This window comes from Callospermophilus lateralis, unplaced genomic scaffold (assembly GCF_048772815.1).
Source record: "Callospermophilus lateralis isolate mCalLat2 unplaced genomic scaffold, mCalLat2.hap1 Scaffold_65, whole genome shotgun sequence".
In the NCBI taxonomy this organism is placed as follows: domain Eukaryota; kingdom Metazoa; phylum Chordata; class Mammalia; order Rodentia; family Sciuridae; genus Callospermophilus; species Callospermophilus lateralis.
The window spans coordinates 4,141,487-4,165,311 of record NW_027514826.1 but is presented as its reverse complement, the minus strand read 5'-3'; the positions used below and the strand labels follow the sequence as shown (position 1 = coordinate 4,165,311).

The 23,825-nt window shown below is 45.6% G+C and overlaps 1 protein-coding gene across 1 annotated transcript in view; it reads left to right on the top strand.

Moving 5' to 3' along the window:
* LOC143389121 (contactin-4-like) overlaps nt 1-23,825 on the top strand; it is a 92,008-nt gene that overhangs the window by 62,158 nt on the left and 6,025 nt on the right. The window contains 9 exon segments of the mRNA XM_077108393.1: nt 574-749; nt 4,946-5,063; nt 9,264-9,422; nt 11,423-11,572; nt 13,228-13,321; nt 14,325-14,557; nt 17,064-17,176; nt 17,845-18,031; nt 18,475-18,591. Of these exon segments, the coding sequence (XP_076964508.1) occupies nt 574-749; nt 4,946-5,063; nt 9,264-9,422; nt 11,423-11,572; nt 13,228-13,321; nt 14,325-14,557; nt 17,064-17,176; nt 17,845-18,031; nt 18,475-18,591 (1,347 nt within the window).

Below are 23,825 nucleotides of genomic sequence, written 5' to 3'. Positions count from 1 at the left end.
AATAGAAAAATAAATGAAGAGAGGCAGAATAACAGTTCTTAACACTCCTGGACATGAGTTTCATCTGTTAAAAATAGAGTTGGTGGGGCTGGGGTTATAGCTAGTGGCAGAGCCTTGAGAACTAATTGATAGCTGGGCACGCTGGTACATGCCTGGAATCCCGGGGGCTCTGGAGGCTGAAGCAGGAGGATCGCGAGTTCAAAGCCAGCCTCAGCAAAGGTGAGGCACTCAGCAACTCAGGGAGACCCTGTCTCTAAATAAAATGCAAAAATAGAGCTGGGGATGTGGCTCAGTGGTCGAGTGTAGCTTTACTGAAAAGGCAAAGTTACTAGAGCCTTCTTTCTGTTTTCCCTGAGCATCTGCAGAGATCTAACCTCAGGGCTCCCCCGCTGGGTTCTGTCACTTGGGGAAGGTTCACATAATGAGCAGTTTCATCTTTTTGTCTTCAAAACGACTTCCTGGCTCACATCTGGGATTCCCAGATGACCAAAGCCAAGCCACTCCTGCCTGCTCCCGGGTGCGGGGTTGGAGGCCCACCACGCTGTCTGTCTCTGGTCTTGTTTCCACTCTCAGATCCCACCAGGGTGATGGTCCCCGCTTCCAGCATGGACGTCACAGTGGGAGAGAGCATTGTCCTGCCATGCCAGGTGACCCATGATCACTCCCTGGACATCGTCTTCACGTGGTCCTTTAAAGGACACCTGATAGACTTCGACCGAGATGGGGACCACTTTGAAAGAGTCGGAGGGGTAAGCATTAATGTCACCCTGTCCACAAGTCTGCTGTCAACTCTGCACAGCAATCCCACAGGCAGGTTATGTGTTCCTGTGTGTGAAGGAGGAGACTGACGCTCCTAGGAGTCACATTCTTCCAGTTCCTAGATTGCCACACTCAGTTTTAAACTTCAAAGTCCCAAGCTCTGTGCCCCAATCCATGTGCTTGACCCTAGACCTGATTAGAGAAAGAACTTCAGAATAGTCACCTCATATCTCTTTAGGCTACTAATTGTCCTTCCCCTTAGCTCTTGTAGAAGACTCATGGTTGCAAATTTAGGATTTGCTTTCTTGATTCTAAAAGTCTGGTGAGGCTATGTATTATTTGCAGGTAATTTTAATTCAAGTACTTGATTTTTGAAAGGCCTTACTTTTCACGGTGCACTTTATCAATAAATACATAACAAGGTTAAATCTATAAACAATTGACAGTTTGTGTCTATCAGAATCATTATGAAACTGGACAACATGGTTTGTGCATGTAATCCCAGCCACTCAGGAGGCTGAGGCAGGAGGATTGCCAGTTTGAGATCAGCCTCATCCATTTAATGAGACCTTGTCTCAAAATTCAAAATAAAAAGGCATGGGGATGTGGCTCAGTGGTAAAGTGCCCCTGGGTTCAATCCTTAGAACCAAACCAACAAACAAAAATATCATTCTCAAAAAAAATTTTTTTCTTTGCCCTAACCCAGCTCTGCATTCCTATTGGTAATGAAGATTCTTTCTGGCTGCCATTATTTTGGAGGCACCTAATCAAAATATAGCAGAATTCAAAAATGGAGCTATAATTTGAAAAGCCCTCCCCACCCCCTACATTTCCAACATAATCTGATTTGCACATTATCTTACCTGCTTTAGGTTGAGTATAAATGGCTTAAAGCTCACCATCCAGGACATGAAGGGGCATCTCTTCTACTGAACGTCTGATGACATGCAGGGCGACTTTCTCAATTGAGTTCCAGCTACAGAATTCCATGGAATAATTTGAATGACTATTTTTTTCTCTTCTTCTCAGCATCGAATCCAACTGGCACCATTTCAGATAAATAGGAGAGAAGTTCATGCATTGCATCAAAAAAAGTCACAGTTCATTAGGGACTGTCTCTTGGAACCCTGGTTGAGAGAGGCTGAATGACACGGCCCATCTGAACCACTCTGGACCTCTTCCATGGGGTTCCGCTGAATCACTGTGGCTAAGTGACAAGATCATTACCTATTTCATGAGGGCATTGAAGCTATTAAATACCTCTTGATCTAAAAAAAAATGCAAATCCCAGTGCCTACCTCAAAAGAAATACTGCATAAACTTTAGTGCTTCTATTACACGGAGGAAGGATAACACTAGCTGTGATTACAGGAAATGCAAGTCGAGAAAATCCTGTCTATATTAAGCAGAAGAGTTGTTTGAACATTGAAACCAATTTCTTGGGCAAGAGAAGTAGTTATAAAAAAATGTCTTCTCCAATCAGAATAGAGGCGGGACAATCAAATTGGATGTCCTCGTAATCACTCACATGTGGCCTCTATGCTGTACCAGAACTGACCGCCTTTCCTCTGACACTTTCAAGGGCTCTGTCGGGAACAGAACAGACCATGGGGTGGGGGTTAAGGGGATAAGATGGCCCTGTCGTCCTGGGTAAGAGCATCGGTGCAGATCTCCCTAAACAGTTTGGTCTGGTTGGTTCCAAGGGAAAGTCTCTTTCTAGGAAATTCTTACTTCGATCCTATTTTTATATATATATATATTTGTTTCATTTCAAAGATACAAATCTGGTCAAAATTGGCGAATCACTAGAGCATGTACTAAATCCCAAAATCAGAGAGCATATGGTAGGTTGCTGTGCTCCGAAACAGGCCACAGGAAGTCTCTTTGACATTCAAGTCCCAGTGAATAAAGTGAATTAAGGAGATGGTATAGGCATGTCCTTACTGCCAACGTGGCTTCTGTCTTAAAATCAATGCACCTTTCATATTCCCTATGGGAGGCTGGTTTTTAATCCAAACCTCTGTTCAAGTGTTATATGTCACTTGAATATTTATATCTCCAGTATTATGTTTCCCCAGTCAAAATATCTTAGGTAAAAAAAAAATCATTAATAATAATACTGATAGCCAGGCGTGGTGGTGCACACCTGTAATCCCAGCAACTTGGGAAGCTGAGGCAGGAGGATCGTGAGTTCAAAGCCAGCCTCAGCAATTTAGCAAGGTGCTAAGCAACTCTGTGAGACTCTGTCTCTAAATAAAATACAAAATAGGGCTGGGGATGTGACCCAGTGTTTAAGCACCCCTGGGTTCAATCCCTGGTGCCAAAGCAATAATAATAATAATAATAATAATAATAATAATATTGATGATGGTGGTGGTAATGATAATTCCTTCTATTTGCCTAATCATTTATAAAGCACCTTCTTATATATTAGCTCCCTAATCCCCACAGAATCCGTAGGAAATAAGTTGAGCATCTATTATCTCCTGTTACTGAGACATGGTCAGTGCACAGTAAAAACTGGATGAAAATCCTAAGTGTTATAAGTAAGAGACTTTCAGATTTAAAAAAAAAAAATTTTTTTTCATAGCTCTTCTTGAGTTAGCTTTAAGGTCTTTGACATGATTGTTTCAGAAAGAAAATTGATCATGACCATCAATAATACCAGTTTAAATTTATGGTGTGCTTCACAGTCTGTAAAAAGGATTTTGAGTAGCCGCACAATCTGATTTGTTTCTCAATCCCACAGCACAGTGGAGCAAGACATCCATCTTTCAAAGGTCAATAAACTAAGGTCCAGAGAGATTAAGAGACTTAGATGAAATCACACAGCAGGGGTCAGCCCAAGACAACTAAGTATCAAAACTTGAGTGTTCCTTTTGCTGTGTGCTTTGGCCTCTGTGCTAATCCCCTGACAGCCATTGGTAGCTTCTTCCATTGTCTTTGGTAAATATAAATGTGATGTTCTACTGACACACAGGATAGGAACTCAGGACTTGCTGACTCCCAGTGAGAATAAGGTCTTTCTAGAGAGTCCTATAGCAAAATATTATTAAGAATGGGGACTATGTGGCTGACTGTAGGGGTTCAAATCTGGCCCCGATTTTTAGTAGCTAAGTGACCGTTGGCAAGTCACCTCACCTGTTTGTAGCAGAGTTTCCTCTTCTGTGAAATCAAAAGAGCGCCTGCCTCTCAGAACGTGTGTTTAGTGAGTTAACAGAAATAAAGCACTTGAAAGGTAGCCGCCATATGCAAAATACCATTGAGTCTCACCAGGATGGTGGCCATTTGCAGAAGGAGTACTTCAGGATCTGGGTCCGCTTTCCATTCTGGAGTTTGGAAGGGGAAAACTCGGGTGGGCGGGTAGACCATAAATTATTCTGCTATTCTTTGGGAGTTTGGAAAGAGGCAGAGCATCTCAACACCTGGCCTGTGGGATGGACCTATGCTTGAACAGATGTTCACCAGGTTCTTGATGAACAGGGATAAGAAACCAGAGTCCTTCATTCAAATGCCACCTTTGTGCGAGCCTGAGGAGGGAACCTCTCCTGTTTATTAAAAGTCCCACGCTGTTGAATGCTGTAGAAATATTTATGGGGCACAGAGACATCTCTAGACCCAGGGATGTAATTAGTCCTATTCATCTGCTAATCAAACATGCATTTGGCATTTGGAAAACAAATTAGCACCCGTTCCACACTAGGTGATGGGATATTTCCCTCGAGAGTCTGGTCTTCATAATCCTTTAATTCAAACCTGGGAGCAATCAAAATTGCTGGCTGTAGAACAAGGCTGTGCAGGAAATTGCCAAACGCCTCCAAATGAGGAGGGAGCGGTTTGCTTCCTCTTTCCAAATGTGGAGTTGCAAAGTGTGGGAATGCCAACGTGGAGGGCAGGGAGAGGACATTTTGGAGAAACCCCCAGGACCAGATCAGGAGCCACCTTATGGTGGCAGAACTGCTTCAGGGAGCCTGAGAGGCCACACACCTGAAGTCTCTGGAAGGTGCCATCAGAAGGCATGCGACGTGACAATCAGGAGCATCCACAGGCCACGGCCTGCGTTGCTGATATTGTCATCAGCCAGCGTAAAAATAAATCCATTTGTCACCGTGTCTTTCATGTGCGGAGGATGTTTAGAGCTCATTAAAAAGTAATTGTAGCCCACTTTCCCCTACTTTATCAGCAGGATTCAGCTGGAGATTTGATGATCCGAAACATCCAACTGAAGCATGCTGGGAAATACGTCTGCATGGTCCAAACCAGTGTGGACAAGTTATCGGCTACAGCAGACCTGATTGTAAGAGGTATTGGATTTTTTTTCAACCCCCCCCCCCTGCTCTTTTGTCTTTAAAACATTTTTTGTGATATCTACTCTGGCACCGAGTTCTAAGACCTCAGTGGTTTCCAAGTATGGAGGGAAAAAAAAAAAAGACGTGAGCTACATATCACCAGTCCCCAGAAGTCTTCAGAAGTTCCTCCTGGGTCAATGTCAGAAGCTATAACAAGCAAGCCCAGTTTCTTTATACTGAAAGTGACGCCTGCAAGCACCCCCAAATTAGGGCAGCTGGGGTCCCTGTGATTTCCTAGAATGACTTAAGGTTAACCAAAGCCAATAGTCTCCAAAGGGGTTTCACCTGGGCCTTTCTGGGTCTCCTCTGGGCTAACCCATAGTGTTCTGGGCAGCCAGCTATTTGAACAGTAGTTTAAGAAGTTTATATCAGACTGCTACCAGATTCATTTTTTTCTTGTAAAACTAATTGAGTTTGGTTTTTTTAAAATATCACTTTAGGGGTGACAGGAAACACCCCTTTGGTTGCCTAGGATGTAGCGAATAAGCTGAGGTGAATAGCAAAAACTAGCATTTGTGCGAATCTCTTGAGTGTCGCCAACTTGATGTAACCTGGACCTAAGCTAAGCTATGCCCACGGGGCCCGATCCAAGTTCCGCTTAGTGGATTTTCAAGAAATACCTTTAAATAAAAATTAAAGTACTGGTGAACCAGTGTGCATACCAGAATCAGGCTGGTGCATGCTGGGGATTTTCTAAAGTATTAAAAATAAAAACTGGGTCAGGAGGGTAGGTCAGGGATAAGCAGGCTCACCTAGCATGCATAAGACCCTGGGTGGGATCACCAGCACCATAAACAAAATTGAATAAAGAAAATAAAAATCAAGATAAAGCCAACCCAGAACATGAAAATAATATCTTGGCTTGCAGCACCTTGGTCAGAATTCCTAACTATAGGTGTCGAACCCTCTTTAGCCAGCTGGCTGAGCTCAGGTGGAGCTTCGAGAGCAAGAAAATAAAGACCCAGGAGATCAGCATTGGAGGCAGGGTGAACCAGGGAACAAGGCATGGTGGGAAATACCTCCAATTCTGTGCTGTATCCTCTAGGTAGAAGGTGACAGGGAGATAGATGTGTAGGAATTATCACCTTAAAAGTGCTAAGGTTAAAGATAGGTTAAAGAAAAATAGCATTTATTTCATGTATGCTTTGGTTACCTTTAAATTGCCTTTAAAAAAAAATCATTCGGTCATGGTGCAGATAAGAGGGAAAAAAATATCTTATAACTTAGGTTGATCTGCCCCCAGAATATCTTAACAGAAACGTGTTTAATGCTACTTAAAAAGAAAAAAAAAATATACCAGAGTCGATCTGCTCTCTCCTTAGGGACAAAAGGATTCTATTGCTGGAGATTTATCCTCTATTTAATTAGGATAATGTTCAGATCAGCCGTTTAAATGTCAATAAATTAGACTGACAAATATTTAAATCAGTAATACTTGAAGTTCTTAAATGATATTGTATACTTCATTTCACAGAGAATAACATCGAAGTTGCAAATGCAGCCTAAAAGAAAATCTAGTTCTAATCAGCTAATAAGGCCAATAAATTAATATGCCATTTTAAACCATGATCTCTTATCGTATCTCCTCCTGCTTTGTCTGGCAGACTTTCTGCACATTACAGTAGAGAGACCCTTACAGGAGCCTGTGAGAGATTTTGATGTTTGAATCGAGTATGGCTTTGAGGACTGGGTCTCCCCCTCTCCTCAATCCATAGCAGCACCTTCAAAGGCCACCCCTGAGCAAGCAGCAGACACTAGCCTCAACCCAACCGTCCCTCTGCTCTTGTTTGTCACAAAAAAAACACAACAACTTGTATGCACCCCTGACCATGTTATCATTTTGCTCAAAGGACGGACAGTTGCACATGTTATCATTTTGAAAGAGACCCAACTTCCCTAAAAACAAAAGTTAGCAAACATTCCTTCAGGTCATAACTACACAGGTTGGTGGGGGTGGGGTCAGGAAGATAAAGAAAAATAAACAAAGTCCTGAAAATACCATTTTTTTCTCCAAAGGTCAAATTCTTACTACCCTCTACATTTCCTTCTTACACATGGGGGCCATGGTGGTGTCAGATACTTCCCGTCCGTGGTGATATTTGAGGAGTGTGGAGGGAACACGTTTCCATTTTGTGATCTTTGGGTTCTGAAGGCCATTGAAGCAGTACCCATAAAGAAACAAAGGATGGAAGGGCTAGGTTGAGGAATCCAGAAAGGAAGAGAGGGGAAGGAAGGAAGTGTTTCAGTCAGCTTTTTATTGCTATGATAAAGAGACCGGAGGAGGACAATTTAGAGGAAGAAAAGTTTATTTTAGTGCCTGGATTCAGAGGTCTTACTCCAAAGATGGCCAGATCCACAGCTGTAGGCCTGAGGTGGGGCAGAACATCATGGCAGACGGGCTTGAGGGAGGAAAACAGCTCAAGACATGGTGACCAGGAAGGAGAGAGAGAGAGAGAGAGAGAGAGAGAGAGAGAGAGAGAGAGAGAGAGAGAGAAAGAGTGCTCTGCTCACCAGGGACAATAGGTAAACCCAAAGGCACACCCCAGTGACCTACCTCCTCCATCCACACTCTATCTGCCTACAGTTACCACCCATTTAATTCACATAAGTGGATTAGCCCAACTGATCAGGTCACACCTCTCACAATCTAATCATCCCCCCTCTGATTGTCTTTTGGGGGACAGATCACGTCTAAACCATAACAGAAAGGAAGGAAGGAAGAGAAGAGGTGAAGGAGAGAGAGGAAGAAGAGGATATTGTTGTCTAGATTCACCTGGTTAATAAGAATCCCCAAGACCCAAGGTTGCCTCAGCCCCAGCTGGGTGACATTAGGTGGACAGGCTGAAATGTCACCATGGAAAATTGATCAGTTTCCGTGAGCAGATTTCCAGATTCCTTAGCCAAGAATTAGAAGGAGAAGATAAATCTGGTGTCATCCGTGCATCTATAAAGATGGTGTATTTCAAAAGGAAAGAGGACGTTAGGGCACCCCCTACAGGGAGAAGCGGTGAATCCCCGGGCAAAGTCTGGGGGAAATTGAATCCGACTTTGCACCCTCTGGGTGGGGTCTCTTATTTTTCCCTGTCCCTGGGACATGGCCCAGTGGTACTTGGGGAGGGCAATCAGTTGATCTCTCCTGGAGATCAGCAAACCCCTCCTAGGAGTATCTCCTTCCACTTGTCAGATGGGTACGAGATGTGTCATCCTGTCCCCTGACGACCCCCGTCTCTCCTGAGACGCTCAGTTGAGTCTTGTTTCTGCCTGGGCGGAAATTTCCCCGTTGGAAAATAGGATGCATCTGGTTGAGTCTTTGCCCTGTGCCTGTTGCTCTTTAGTCTTCCTGCCAGTTGCTCTCCACTCCTCTGATTCTTTATCATTCCCACGCTTTCATGTAAGTCCGATTTCCCCTCCTTAAGGGCTTAAGGGCTTGGTCAGAAACAACGAGTGTTGGGAGGGGTGAGAAGAAAAACACAGCGGTGACCTGCCAAGAGGACCAAGGAGGACCTTCAGACGCTCACCCAGTTCTGACATTGCTTTGAAGAAAGAGGAGTCTGTGACTCAGGAGCGCTGCCCCTATTCACAGCTGTCCCCTTGCACACCAGCGTGTGGCCCTCCAGGACATGGGAGGAGCTAGGGTGTTAGTCATCCCCAGGTAGCAGAATTTTACAGAGCAAGGCAGTGACCCTCAAAGTTCTAAAGCTAGTTCTGCTCCAATCCACATCCTTGGTGACCGAAAGGACCCTTTTCAGCAGAGAATAATCACGAAACCAGGAAGAGCTGTCTATCTTTGGTCACCACCGTGTCCCCAGAGAGTGGTGCCCATGACCCCCAGGAGGAACCCACACATGTATATAATGAATGGAGGAATGAACTTGAACCCTAAGGTGGCCCGATATTCTCTCCTCGCATCAGGACAAATACTCTCCTGTAAGGCTCTGGTTGTGTGGTGGCTTTCCTTATTATTACCCCTGGAAGCCAGGGGCATGCCTCCTTGATCTGTGTAGCTCCAGAGCCCAGCACAGGTCCCAACCCCTAGCAGGTGGTCATAAGGGATCTGTTAAGTGAGGAGTCGGGGAGGGGATCAGCCGTCTGGTGCGTCATTTACCAGGTCATCTGCCATACTGATCCGACTCCTGGAGTCTCACTCTTTGCCAGGTCCTCCGGGTCCCCCAGAGGCCGTGACCGTAGACAAGATCACAGACACCACTGCCCAGCTGTCCTGGAGACCCGGGCCTGACAACCACAGCCCCGTCACCATGTATGTCATCCAAGCCAGGACTCCATTCTCCGTGGGATGGCAGGCAGTCAGTACAGGTACCACGCTGGGTGCTGGGTGCTGGGTGCTGGGTACTGGTGTCTCTCGGGGACTTCCACAGCACAGCGAGATGGACAGACAGCCAACTGGGGCAGGAGCCAGGGTCAACTGCAAATGATGCAGTGTGGCCAGGTCTCCCAGACCTCGGCCCGCTGTGGCCGTCAGTGACTTACTAGTTTTCTCTATAACAACTCATGTTTTGTTGGGGTTTGGGGTTTTGTTTTGTTTTGTTGTTTTTTGCTTCCCTTAAGCAATAGTATCTGTGAAGTGATAGGTCTGTTACTGTTTTTTTTTTCTTTGCTCCTTAACGAATTTAAAACTGGTTATTAAAAAAAATTGCATGCATCTGTGTATTCCTTAAAAATCACCGTTGTACCACTGTGGTAGGTTGGGAAGCCATGGGTTGTGCCAACCTTATTTCTATTTATTTATTTATTTTTGGTACTGGGAATTCAACCCCAGGGCACTTAACCATTAAGCCACATCCCTCACCTTTTTCTATATATTTATTTATTTATTTACTCATTCATTCATCCATTCATTCATTCATTTGTGTGTGTGTGTGTGTGTGTGTGTGTGTGTGTGTGTGTGTGTGGTGCTGGGAATTGAACCCCAGGGCGCTGAACCATTAAGCCACAACACTGGCCTTTTTTGATGGGGAGGGAGTTTTACTGGGGATTGAAATCAGCAGTGCTCAACCACCGAGGCCCCTCCCCAGCCCTATTTTGTATTTTACTTAGAGTCAGGGTCCCACAGAGTTGCTTAGTGCCTCACTATTGCGGAGGCTGGCTTTGAACTCAGGATCCTCCTGCCTCAGCCTCCCAAGCCGCTGGTGTTACAGGTGTGCACCACTCTGCCCAACACCTGGCCCTATTTTCTTTCCATTTTATTTTGAGACAGGGTCTCACTGAGTTGCTTAGGGCCTCAGTAATATGCCAGGCTTTAATCCAGTCTTAGTAAAGCTTCTGCATAACTTTCCAGAAAGCAGTCTCTAGGAGCCTTTTGAACTGTTGCCTCTCAGTTTAGATGGATAGATTTGGGGATGAAGAGGTGTGAAATATTTAAAATCATCTTACAAATTTTAGCATAAATTTTTTTTCCGGATTATCCTTAGTGGCAGTAATATTTTCACCTTCTTTCCTTTTTTAAATAATTTTTTATAATTTTCTATAATTATGATATACTACTCCCTATATTTCTTAAAGTTTCATAATCATTTTGCTTTGGGGTCCTAATTCTTACACCTTTGTCAGTATCTCATTTTTAAATTTAGGTTCATCTGAGCAGAAGGTTGGATGAACGAGTAATTCCTGCAAGAAAGTTTCACATTTCTATAGTCCCCGAGGGCTGCCTGTTTGGTCTCCATGTTTTAATGTAGTGGGACCCAATTTTATGCAATTTATATAAACTGTTGGTTTGAACAACCCCTACTTTCTTATTTTTTTTCATTTTAGCTTAATCGAATCTCAGAAACAGGTTTCCGTGGTAACACTGAGTTTCTGTTGAGTCCCGGGAGTGTTTTAGAAGCATCTGGAAGGTAGGCAGTGACTTCTAGCCTTGACTGCTATCTCTCTACAGCTTCTGCTAAACGGGCGCAGTAAGAATTCTGTAAGAACAGACACAACAGTTTTACCTGACCCATTGGATAGCTGTCAGAAGGAAAGCTTGCCTATATAGTCCATGCAGGAAAACCTGTTAGGTGATCCTAAGAATAGCCCCGGTCAGGTAGCTTCAAGCTTGGAGGGCTTTGCATTTTTATGAGGTCATCTGCTGGCATCTGATTTGAGTGTGTTAGTTGAACAGAGCTCGGGGGTTACTCTCTTTAATAGCAATTTATACAGCCACCATCAAACCACCTTCCAGGCCCTGAATGAGGTGATGGATGCATGACAGACGGATGGATAGATGGACATTCCTATCCTCCCAACATGGGATCTGCATTGGTTTATTTGTTTTCTGGGAATCCTGCGAAACCACCTCATCTTGTGATATCTTGCAGTCCCAAAACTCATTGATGGGAAGACATTCACTGCGACAGTGGTGGGCTTGAACCCTTAGGTCGAATACGAATTCCGTACCGTCGCAGCCAACGTGATTGGCATTGGGGAGCCCAGCCGGCCCTCGGAGAAGCGGAGGACAGAAGAGGCCCGTGAGTAGCCCCCTGGGATTGACCTCAACTGTTCCAGCAGCAGCTGCTCCTTGGAGGGGCTTTCAATTCTTCACTACTCTTCCCACCAGAGGAGTCTGTGTATTAGCACGTTCTTCCCCTGAAACGATTTTAAAAGATCAGAAATCAGGCCAGCAGGAGGTGAGCTGGGCAGGCAGTGAATTGTGATCACCAGTTGGGTCCTCCACGTTGGGTTCGCTGGTAGAGCAAGAAGCACTTTCAAAATCCAACTCTTGCAGGGTGCAATGGCGCCCGCCTGTCATCCCAGCAGTCTGGAAGGCTGAGGCAGGAGGATCGCAAGTTCAAGGCCAGCCTCAGCAAAAGCAAGGTGCTAAGCAACTCAGTGAGGCCCTGTCTCTAAATAAAATACAAAATAGGGCTGGGGATGTGGCTCAGTGGCTGAATGCCCCTGAGTTCAATCCCTCATCCCCACCCCCCAAAAAAAGTCATTCTTCACGGGTTCAGAGGTCACCAAGATCCTAATGGGATTATTAAAAATAAATCCCCAAACCCACATTTGAAATGACATCCTCTCACAGAGATCACTGACGGCAAAGGAAAAAAAAATGTCTCCAGAAAGTTCCTCTAGAATTTTCCTGGGGTCTAAACCATCCCAGGAGCTAAGACTTAGAACATCTGGAGACAGTTTGAGCAGAGGGAGAGAACACCTCTTCATCTGGGACGGACTTCTCTCCTGTGAAGTGGTGCACCCACGTGGGTTGTCTTTGTAGAGATAAGCTGAATGGTTTCTGAAGGACTAGCACTAGCAATGTTCCTAAGCAAATAAGAAATCTGACCCTACTCTCAGGGAAGAGAAACAAACAAACAAACAAAATCCATCTAAATCTAGGTCCTTGACTTTAACCAGGACACACCCCCCACTGTCCAGTTATATACCCCAGCCTGACCTTGTGAACAGTTCTGCCTGAAGTCTTGCAGTCACGTCATGATAGCCCAGCTAACCCGAGGCTTCCTTTGTTCCCTGCAAAATTATACTTGAATTAATTCCACTCAGCAATCCTGTGGAGGAAACCAGCCCAATTTCCCCCTCTTTTACAGAGAAAAGTGGGGATCAAAGAGGTTAAGACAGTGAGCCAGGGGTCACCCTCTGCTCACCGCTTCCTCCAGCACCCAGCTCAAAGCTCACCTTCTTCTGAGAAGCCATTAGCCCACCCCGTCCAGCAACCTGCTGCTGCAGAACACCTCAGCTCCTCTTCATTCTGTCTCTGCTGAACTGTGCCATGGATTGGCTCTATAAACGATCCCCCCACGCCCTTGCCCTCCACCTGGATTGTAAGCTCTGCCTGAGCAGAGAGGGTCCCCTGTTCCCTTTGTGTTATCACCACGTGGCTAATAAACACCTCACCAAGCTTGGAAATGCACGCACCTCTGTTCTTTACTCCTCCCTGGAACCCCTGGATCTCTGGGGATCCAGCTGAGCCACGGGTCAGACATGCCCCCTTGCTGAATGGGAAACAGGTAACTGAGAGCTACGAGAGCCACGTACACTTCACCTCCTTGAAGGTGTGTGTATCCGAGTATTGGCTGGCAGTGAGCCACCAGGAAGCCACCAGGCTTCCCCAGCAGTCATCTGCCATCACTTGTGTGACATGACTTGTTCTGTGTCTCCTATGCAGTTCCTGAAGTCACCCTGGCCAACGTCAGTGGTGGTGGAGGAAGCAAATCTGAACTGGTTATAACTTGGGAGATAAATGACACCACAGGGCATTGGTCTGGGCCATTGTATTCTTTCAGACGTAGCTGGGAAGCCCTCCCCCCTGTCTTGAGCCGCTAAAATCCATTCAAGTACCAGCGCTTCCTTTCCCCTAGCTAATGGGTAGCAGGAAATGAAGGTGCTAGCCCATCCATGGTGCAGGCAAGTTTTTTTTCATTTGATTCATCTCAGGAAAAAAGAATCAGGAAAGAGAAGCCAACACAAGTTATTTAAAAAAGAGAAAGAGAGAGAGAGAGAGAGAGAGAGAGAGAGAGAGAGAAATTAAAGAAAAAGGTTCAGAGAAAACCAGGGTTTTTTTTTCTTCCTGAATTGCTACATGGTCAATTGATTTAAAGCATCTGCCGGCCAGAGATTTAGCTCAGCCCGGCAATTGGTTTTGCTGCTGGATTAGGAGGCATTTAAAAAAAAAAAAACCTGGAGGAAGGTTAGTCACCAATTTATTAAAAAATTGATTTTGAGAGAGAAGGCGAGGCACTTTCAGAAAAGGGTCCTTTAATGTTTTTGAAAGATTCTAGTCTGTGGCTGTAAAAATGAAATCATTTCCTCTCCTCCGAGCCCCAGCAGTGGAAGCAATCCCTCACCCCCCCCCACCCTGGAGCTGAGCTCTTCTCCTCTGAGCAGGAAGGTCCTGCCTGAGAGGCCAAGATGGTCTAGGTCCCTTGGCCCAGTGAAGACACTTTGGCACTAGAGGGAGATGCTGGGGGGGGACGTGGCATTTCCCCCAACTATCTCCTTTCAAGGTCAGAGTTGGGAGTGACCCTCGGAGCCCAAGGGTCCCCTGCAGATTTTCACTGAGTGCTTTAAGCCGGCTGTCAATCTCCAACCTCCTGAATATGTTAGGTAGATTACTGGCCCACCCTAAATTTAAAAAAAAAAAAAAACTTGATATAATCGTAAGAAGCAGAGAAGGGAAGAAGGTAGACAATCGGGTTTGGGTGTTGGCTTTGGAATCAAACTGCTGGGATTTCTGAAGGCCACCACCTCCTCTCATTCCCAGAGGGTGCCCGAGGAGTTGCAGAACGGCAGAGGCTTTGGCTCCGTGGTAGCCTTCCGGCCCCATGGGAAGATGATCTGGATGCTCACGGTGCTGGCCTCGGCTGACGCCTCCAGATACGTGTTCACGAACGAGAGCGTGCGCCCCTTCTCTCCCTTCGAGGTTAAAGTGGGTGTCTTCAACAACAAGGGAGAAGGACCCTTCAGCCCCACCACCCTGGTGTATTCTGCAGAAGAAGGTACACTGTGTGTTTCCTGGACAAAGCTGATGTTTCTTCAACGCTCAAGTTTCTAGGGAGGCCGGACTGTCAGTTTAGGACATACGGAACACGTGGATCAAAGGCGCATCTGGATTTGAGAAAAGTATCGTGTGAAAAAAAATGTGGTTCGTGCCAGGCACAGTGGCTCATGCCTATCATCCCAGCGGCTCGGGAGGCTGAGGCAGGAGGATCTCGAGTTTAAAGCCAGCCTCAGCAACTCACAAAGACCCTACGCCACTCAGGGAGACCCTGTCTCTAAATAAAATACAAAATGGGGCTGGGGATGGGGCTCAGTGATCAAGCACCCCTGTGTTCAATCCCTGGTATCATTTTTTTTAAATGTGGCTCATTATCAAAAGATGTATATAAAAATACTGCATATAAAACCATGTCCATGGCTGTCCGTTATTGTCGCAGAGGGCCCAGATTCCAACGGTCACTTAAGATCTCATCTCTCTTTGAATCTACCTACCTATCTACGTCATTGCTTTTTTAAATTATATTTTTATCTCCTTAAGCAAATAGCAAAGTAGAAACATGCATTTCCTGACACCACTTCTGTTTTTATAATCTGTGCTGGGTACTTCTCTTTTTTTTTTTTTCTTTTTGGTACCAGAGATTGAACCCAGGGGTGCTTAACTGCTGAGCCACACCTCCAGCCCTGTTTTGTATTTTATGTAGAGACAGAGTCTCACTGAGTTGCTAAGGGCCTCACTAAGTTGCTGAACCTGGCTTTGGACTCGCCATCCTCCTGCCTCAGCCTCCCAAGCTGCTGGGATGACAGGCGTGCACCACCACCTCCAGCTTCTCTTTGCTGTTTTGCTGTTCAGAATGGGACCATATTGAAACGTGTGGAAGTTGAGCTATTTACTTTGGACTTAGTGAAGATGCGGTCAAGTCTTTCCCCCCAGAGAGAAACCATTCCTTAAGTTCTGAAGCCCTCTGTCACCTCTCCTTGGCCTCTGTCACCTCTCCTTGGCCTCTGTCACCTGTCCTTGGCTTCCGCCTGCCTCAGCCCTCCCAGGCTTCCGTGCATTCTCTGTGCCCCGACCACATCCTTTGAATTTACCCAGATGCCGCAACACGTCCCCTGTCCTGCCCACCTCGTGAATTCATATTGGCCCTTTAAGCCTCCACTTGAACAACCAAGGCCTCTCTCTGATTCCCCAGGCCAGGCCAGGGCAGGAATAACTCCATTTTCTCCCAGTTCATTTCTAGTGGTCATATTTATAGTATTCGAACGTTCCTCTATTCTAATTCACACCCCACTCTATTGCAGATTTTGAATATTTTGGTGGCAGGTACTCACCTGTGTTTCCTGGGGATGGGTCCTTTGTTTTTCCCCTGTGTGTCGGACATTTAGTAAATGCTGAACTCATGAATGCATCAATAGAATCTTCGATTATCCCAGGCAGATGGAGGTCTCCTTGTTCAACATGGCCTCGAGGGTGGAGTGCATTCTGGTGGGGGTACACAAGATGACTGTAAATGACATCGCACGAACTTTTCAAAGACTCAAAGAGGCACGTTGATTTCAGCTGCATTAGAAAAAATATAGAGCCATCCCGTCAAATGCAAGACGTCGTGAGTGTTATTGCTGCCAACAAGGCTAAGCTTGATTTTTCTTTCAAATAGACCATCAAAAGGAAAGATTAATATACAAACAATACGCAGGCTGAAACTCTGCCAAATAAAATGAAATAAAATAACTGAAATTTGGGAAACAGTTGGTCCAGCCTGTCCTTTTAGCTGAGAGCGCAAATGACTTGGGTAAACCGTGGCTAAATCTTGTCCAAGAGCATGGAGATCCACAGCATGAAGCTAAACTAGTGTCCGTTCAGCTCTCTGGAATCTTAGTGAAGGCAGGTGACTGTCTTTTTTTTTTTCCTTTTCTCTTATGTTCTCATAATCCAGTGACTAGAATTACTACTGATGACAAGTGTTCATTAAGCAAGTTCCAACCAAGCATGGTGGTGCCCTCCTGTCATCCCAGTGGCTCAGGAGGCCGAGGCAGGAGGATCACAAGTTTATAGACAGCCTCAGCCATTTAGCAAGGCCCTAAGCAACTTAGTGAGTCCCTGTCTCAAAATTTAAAAAAATAAAATAAAATGGGCTGGGGATGTGGCTCAGTGGATAAGCGTTCCTGGGTTCAATCCCTGGTACCAAAAAAGAAAAATAAAAGAAAAAAAAGTCCCACCTTGAAGGAATTGCTGGCTTTGAAAAACCTTGAACTAAACCAGTTCTGGGTTCCTTCCATACCACTCACCTCCAAACTGAAAACCCAAAGGCTTTGGAGTGGTCTCCTCCTGACCACCACCCGCTACACGTCAGTCATTGCCTCTCTACAGAATGAGGCTTTGCCTGGCATCCTTAAGGACCTTTCTAGAACCACGGATTTTTTGCACCTTATAATGAACATCGTCTGTAGAAGTTTGTGCTCATGCAGCCGATTGATTCATAAGAACTTGAATTCCTTTCTCGGCAGAACCCACCAAACCACGGGCCAGTATCTTTGCCAGGAGTCTTTCTGTGACTGATATTGAAGTTTTCTGGGCCTCCCCCCTGGAGAAGAATAGAGGACGGATCGAAGGTTATGAGGTAGGCAAGCACGTGTGCCCAGGGTCTGTACCCCTCATTGGGGTCTCAAGGACACACTGGGACGGGAACTGCCCTCCATTCCCATTCATAGCTGCCTGTTTTAGGAACCCGGCGTCTGACTCAGAATTAATGAAAGCACTAAATGTTCAGACCATCCTTGGTCCCTGGCATACTCTAGGGGGGTGTTTCAGGATATATGCAATTTTAAGCATTTATGAGCTCAGGTCTGATTTACCCAGCATCACCTGAGCTCAAAGCAAAGACGGAGAACAACCAACAGTGCTTCTCAGTAAGAAGTCAAAAACAGGGGCTGGGGCTGTAGCCCCGTGATGGAGCGCTTGCCTAGCACGGGTGAGGCCCTGGGTTCGATCCTCAGTACCACATAAAGATGAAACAAATAAAATAAAGACACTGTGTCCCTCTACTACTACGCAAAAAACAAAATATACATATATTTTTAAAAAGCCAAAGACCAAAAAAAGAAGGCTTTCTTAATTTTATGGGTAACTTCTCAGAACATGCAAATCTCTTTGTTCTGAAATCTTTGCTCATTAAATTGGTCATAGAAAATTAACTCCGTCATTAAAAAAAAAAAAAAAAAAGATTACCTGATAACATTGGAAATGTCCCCTGTGGGTCGGATTTCCAGCATCTTTCTATCTTCTCAGGTGAAATACTGGAGACACGACGACAAAGAGGAAAACGCTAGAAAAATTCGCACAGTGGGCAATCAGACATCGACCAAAATCACCAATTTAAAAGACAGCGCCCTGTATCACTTGGCTGTTAAGGCGTATAATTCGGCTGGGACGGGTCCCTCCAGCGCCACGGTCAACGTCACCACCAGAAAGCCATGTAATAACAAACTCGCTCAGAAATACTGGTGGGATTCATCAGACATATGCGCCAGGTTCCTTCCCTGTCCCCACTTCATGGTGATCATTTGCATACTAATTGGTATCAGGATGTGGTTTCAGACTCACCTTAGCATCTCACTGAACCCTTGAGAGCATCATGCCAAACTCATTGCTCCCGAGGACAGAAAGATAAATGTTTTTTCTCCTCCCTGGAAAGGGCTGCTGCTGCTTTTAGCTCTAAATGTTAGGCAGCCAGCTGAATCTTTTTTCCATTTGCAACGCGGTATCTCAGTCAGATTTCCGTGACCTTGAAGACACAGATTAGTGCAATCGTCCTTTAAATGGCCTGCACTCTTGAGTTCCAGGAAGGAGAGATTCCTCCGAATCCATGGAGATTTAATAACCTGTGACTTCGTGTATCTTCTTTTTTTTTTTTTTCAGCACCCAGCCAATCTCCCGGAAACATCATATGGAATTCATCGGACTCCAAAATTATCCTGAATTGGGATCAGGTGAAGGCCCTGGATAATGAGTCGGAAGTCAAAGGATACAAAGTGGGTAATTTCTTTTTTTGCAAAGGCACCTAATCTTAATGTGAAGTGGGGACAGTGTCCTTCCCTGCATCAGATGATGCACATTCTCCCTTTACCTGAGGATGCTTTCCGAGCCCCTTAGGAATCCCTGCCCAGAGTGGTGTGGGCCAATTTGTATAAATGTCCCCGAATGATTTTTCAGAATTTAGATAATCACCCCTGTTAGTCAGTTTTCCATTACTATAACAAACACCTGAGACAATCCGCCGATGAAGAGAAAAAGGTTGATTTGGGCTCCAAGTTCCAGAGGTTTTTATTCTATAGATAGTTAACCCTGTTGCTTTGGGGCCTGAACCGAGGCAGACATCATGGTCCAGCAATCTGCTCATATCACGGCCACTGAGAAGCAGAGAGAGAGAGGAGGAGACGAGGGTCCCTCGGTCCCCTTAAGGGAACATCCCCAGTGACATAAAACCTTCCTGTAAGTCCTACCTCTTAAAATTTGCACCACCACCCTCTAGTTCCACAGGCCGGGGACCACACCTTTGGGAGATACTTACCCAAGCCACAGTGTCACCTAACCTTTAGGCTCAGGCAGCATCAATCAGACATGGTTAAGGACTCGGTGGGGTTTGGTTCCCCTCTCAGCTGGACTGGTCAATCAGACACAGTAACATCCCAGCATAACTAATGGCCAATCGCTTCGGCTCTGCCTGTAGTTAGGAAGCTTCATATATTTAGGAAAACAAGTGGGAGGTTTTTTTTTTTTTTTTTTAGAAAAGTCATTTAGAGAAAAAAGAAGAAAATGGATGTAGTCTTATTTCCACAATCGAAAGAAGTCTTCACCAGGCGTCCATCAAAAGCTTCCTATGGTCTCCAGATAAGCCTCCCCTAAACCAGTGGCTAAAACACCTACTGTGTGTAGTTTCCATGATTCTGTAATCTGGTCTGGGTTCCCATGGGCACCCCCAGCCCCCCAGGCCTGGATGGACTAAGGTGCCTCTTGACACATTTCCACCTGCTTTGATGGAGTGGAAGAGGCGGAATCTGGCCAGGGATCGCTGTCCTGTGAGGCCTCTCCCTGTGGACGGCTTGGGTTTCCACAGAGTATGGCGATCTCAGGTTTCCAGCTTCAAGGAGAAAGAAAGCAAAGCTTCCAGGCCTTTTAAAATCTAAGAATGAAAATAGCCACTGAATGGAGATTCTTCAGAAAACTTGGAATGGAACCACCATTGGACCCAGCTATCCCACTCCTCAGTTTATACCCAAAGGACTTTAAATCAGCATACTACAGGGACACAGCCACATCAGTGTTTACAGCAGCTCAATTCACAATAGCCAAGCTATGGAACCAACCTAGATGCCCTTCAACAGATGCATGGATAAAGAAAATGTGGTATAGATTCACAATGGAATATTACTCAGCCTTAAAGAAGAATGAAATCATGGTATTGGCCAACAAGTGGATGGAGCTGGAGACTATCATGCTAAGCGAAATAAGCCAGTCCCCAAAATACCAAAGGCCAAATGCTTTCTCTGATATACAGATGCTAATTCACAATAAGGGGTCTGGGGGTGGTCCTAGGAAAGTACAGAGTTACTTTGGATTGGAGAGAAGGGGAGGATAGTAGAATGAATCAGATCCTCTGTGCATACATGACTACACATCTGGTGTGACTCTATATCATGAACAACCAGAAGAATGAGAAGTTATCCTCCATTTAATGATGTGGCCAAGTGTATCCTCCTGTCTGTCATGTACAACTAATTAGAACAAATAAAAAAAATGGCCATCCTCAGACTCAGAGGCAGGGGAGCTAGACTCTAGCTTTTGATGTAAGGCCTAGAATGTCCCATGCAGAAGGGAAGAGGTTGGTAGCAACCCTATTGATAGACCAGAGAATGCACCAGGAAGACCGTGTCCAGCAGTCAGGTTCGGAACATCCCTAAGGAATGAAGGAAGGAATTGAGCATATTTAATCTGGGTTAAAAAAAAAATCAAAATGCTCTGGAAGTATGATGCCCACTTCCTGTATGGGAAGGGCTATTGCCAGGAATGACAAACATATTTGTCCTGCAAAGTTCCAAGGAACTTTAAAACGACAGCCAATGAATGAGAATTCCATGAAGATAAAGGGTGGCTCCATTCTCCTTGCTGATGGACAGAGCTCTTACGAAGGGGACTTAGTTCCAAGAGAGGTGGAGCATTTTTCTCTGTCACTGGAAATGAACCTCAGCTGGATTATGGCACAGTGAGATGTTAGGGAAGGAAATAAGTAGGGTATATAGATTCCATCGCATATTCCACTTCCTTTCTAGCCCAGGAAAGTCATGACTAAGTGACGTGCAAAAGAGCTTTCGGGAAACCCTCATCATCCGGGCTCCACGTGGGCAATGCTTTTGACCTCTCGTGGCTTCACATGAATCCCGCCAGAGAAAAAGTGGTTCTTTTAGCAATTCTGCATGTCAACTTTCAATGAACCATTCCATGGTTTTCATTATAAAAGGAAGATTATAAAACCAAAGCCTATGTTTATTTTTTTCCCCCAAGGAGGCACGCTTGGAAGTCAGAAATTTTCTGGGGTCCTGCAAAATAGCCTGTCATCTATGACTCAGTAAATGAAATAATTGCCAAGACCTTCCCCCCGCACCAATTAAAAGGCAGAAGCAGGCTGGGTGGGAAGCCACAGCCAACCTAGAGAGGGTGTCTTGCTATCAGAACGTGCCAGCTGCAGACCACTTCCTGCCTGTGTTGACTTCAGAAAAAAGGAAACACAGCTCCCCAGAGACTGCAGGCTTTAGGAAGGTGGTAGGGGGAAAAATATAAAATGGATCATTCTATATTACAGTTTTAAAATGTGGATTCCTCCTCTAACTTTGTCCTGTAGTTTGGCTCTCTCTTGGCTGTGTGACTTTAGGTTGATCGTTTGAGCTCTCTGGGGCTACATGGACCTTTGGTGTTAAAAGGAGAAGTTTCTAGTATCTTTGTTGTCCTCTTACCCTGTCTCTCCCTGTGACTGTTCCCCCAGACATCCTTAAGCAGGGGCTCATTTTTCAGCTCTGAGCTTGGAAGCCTTACCTGCTGGCCAGAGCTAGGGGTTTTGTGGGAGATGGGGGTTTTTGTTGTTTGGAGAGGTACTGGGGATTGAACCCAGGGGCACTTTACCACTGAGCCACCTCCCTAGTCCATTTTATTTTATTTTTTAATTTTGAGACAGGATCTCACTAAATCGTGGAGAGCCTAGCTAAGATACTGGGGCTGTCTTTGCACTTGAGATCCTCCTCTCTCAGCCTCCCAGGTTGCTGGGAATCACAGGCACGTGCCGGGGCTTCAGCCAGAGCTCTCTGTACCAGACTTTTGGAAGTCCTTACCATCCTCTTGTAATTAGCTGGTGGCTTGTGAATCCCCTGCTGTGGGCTTCTGGAGGACAATGTCTGAATTCTTATCTGTGTTTTTCCCACCAAGGAGTACATTCACAGGGATCATGAGACCGCTCTCGTTTCCTAACTCTGGTTTCTGTGATGACCAGAGAGACAGTGGGGTTGGGTTAGGCTGGAGGATGAATGAGGAAAAGCGTAGCTTTATATAAAAAAAAAGAAAGAAAGACACAAATGTGCAACTCTGGAGCCCTGACCAGGCTAGCTGGGAATATGTCCTTGATCATCACAGAAAAGGAAAGGACGCACAGTTTATTTAACCCAACCAAGAGGGGAGAATGAAAAATAATAACAGAAGTAAATTCTCCCTCCTGGCCTCAGTGATACCCATTAGAACCGGTGGGAAAAGGAGTGTCAAAGGCAGACAGCCACCAGGGTCCCCAGGAATTGCACAAGTCCCGTGTCCCAGGCTCATTTTCCAGCAGGTGCTTGAAATGAAAGAAGAATTCCAGGCAACTAGGCAAAAACGTTCGCTCGACCGACGAGTGATCAGCAAGCCCTCATGTGGCAGATGTGAAAACTCAAGCCCACTGAGCTAAGTGACTTGGAGTGCCCTCGGGTTTGGCCAGGGCAAGGATCACTATGCACGCCACCGAGTCCGCTTCAGTGAACTGGCCATGAGAGATGATAGGACGGCTTTAGAGAGAAAAATTGAATCACGGTCACGATTTAGTTGGCACCACTTGGTACACCTGCTCCCTCTCAGAGACTCTCCCCTGAGCTCTGTAACACCTCTTTGAGAAGGCCCTTCTTGAATTGATGACCCCAGCCGACCCTTGAATGCACACCTAGGAGATTCGTTTGGGCAGCATCACTTTGTGTAGGGTGTGGGGGCGGGTGGGGGGGTAAAACAGGCCAAGACAGACCAAGGGGCGTTTGACCTCCCAAAAATGATCTGTTGGGCTTGGTGTAGGATGGAGAGAAATTATTTTCATGTTTATAGAAACAGAATGAGGCAAACCAGAGAGCTTGGGACGGTTTCCTATCTCAATCACCAACCACATCCTATAAACTAGCTACGGGGCTTAGACATTCTGCTTTTCTTCCAAATATGGTTTTGTATTCGTTCATGGTATTTTCTGGGTTCCAGAAAACATAAAGGTTGGGAAGTTGGTGTTGAAGGAAGTGTGGCGGACGCATGGAGGTCTAGTGGGAAATGCTACGGAAACCTCAGACAGAGGGCAGAGGAAAGACGGAGGTCACAAGGACAGGTCAGAGGGACAGAGAGACACATCCTGAGCCCTTGATCTCCCAGTACCACCCCTCTCTTCTTTTTAAGCTGGGAAAAGAGAAACCAGAGTGTTTGACCTCCCTCAGATGCATCCCAAGGAATCTCACTGTCACTGAGTCTCACGATCACTGTACTGACTGGTCCACATACGTGTGAGAGCGTGTGTGGGGGTGAGATGATATCTCAGGAAACCCACCCTGAGATAATTTTTAGAGATGGATTTATAGGTTGAATAAATCATGGGTCAGATTGCAGCAGGAAGAGTTGATCTTTGATAGAGAATTTGACTCATTAAAAATGGCTATTGTAGGGCTGGGGTTGTGGCTCAGTTAGCAAAGCACGGGACTGGCACCTGCGAGGCCCTGGGTTTGATCCTTGGCACCACATAACAATAAAATAAAGGCATTGTGTCCATCAAATAGAAAAAAATATTTAAAAAAATAAAATGCCTATGGTAGGGCCAGGGGGTGTGACTCAGGGGTACAGTACTTGCCTGCCAAGTGCAAGGGCCTGGGCTCCATCCACAGCACGTCCCCAAAAGGCTTTCCTATTAAACTCAGTCCTTTCTTGGTCCACATTTCCTCCTAAAC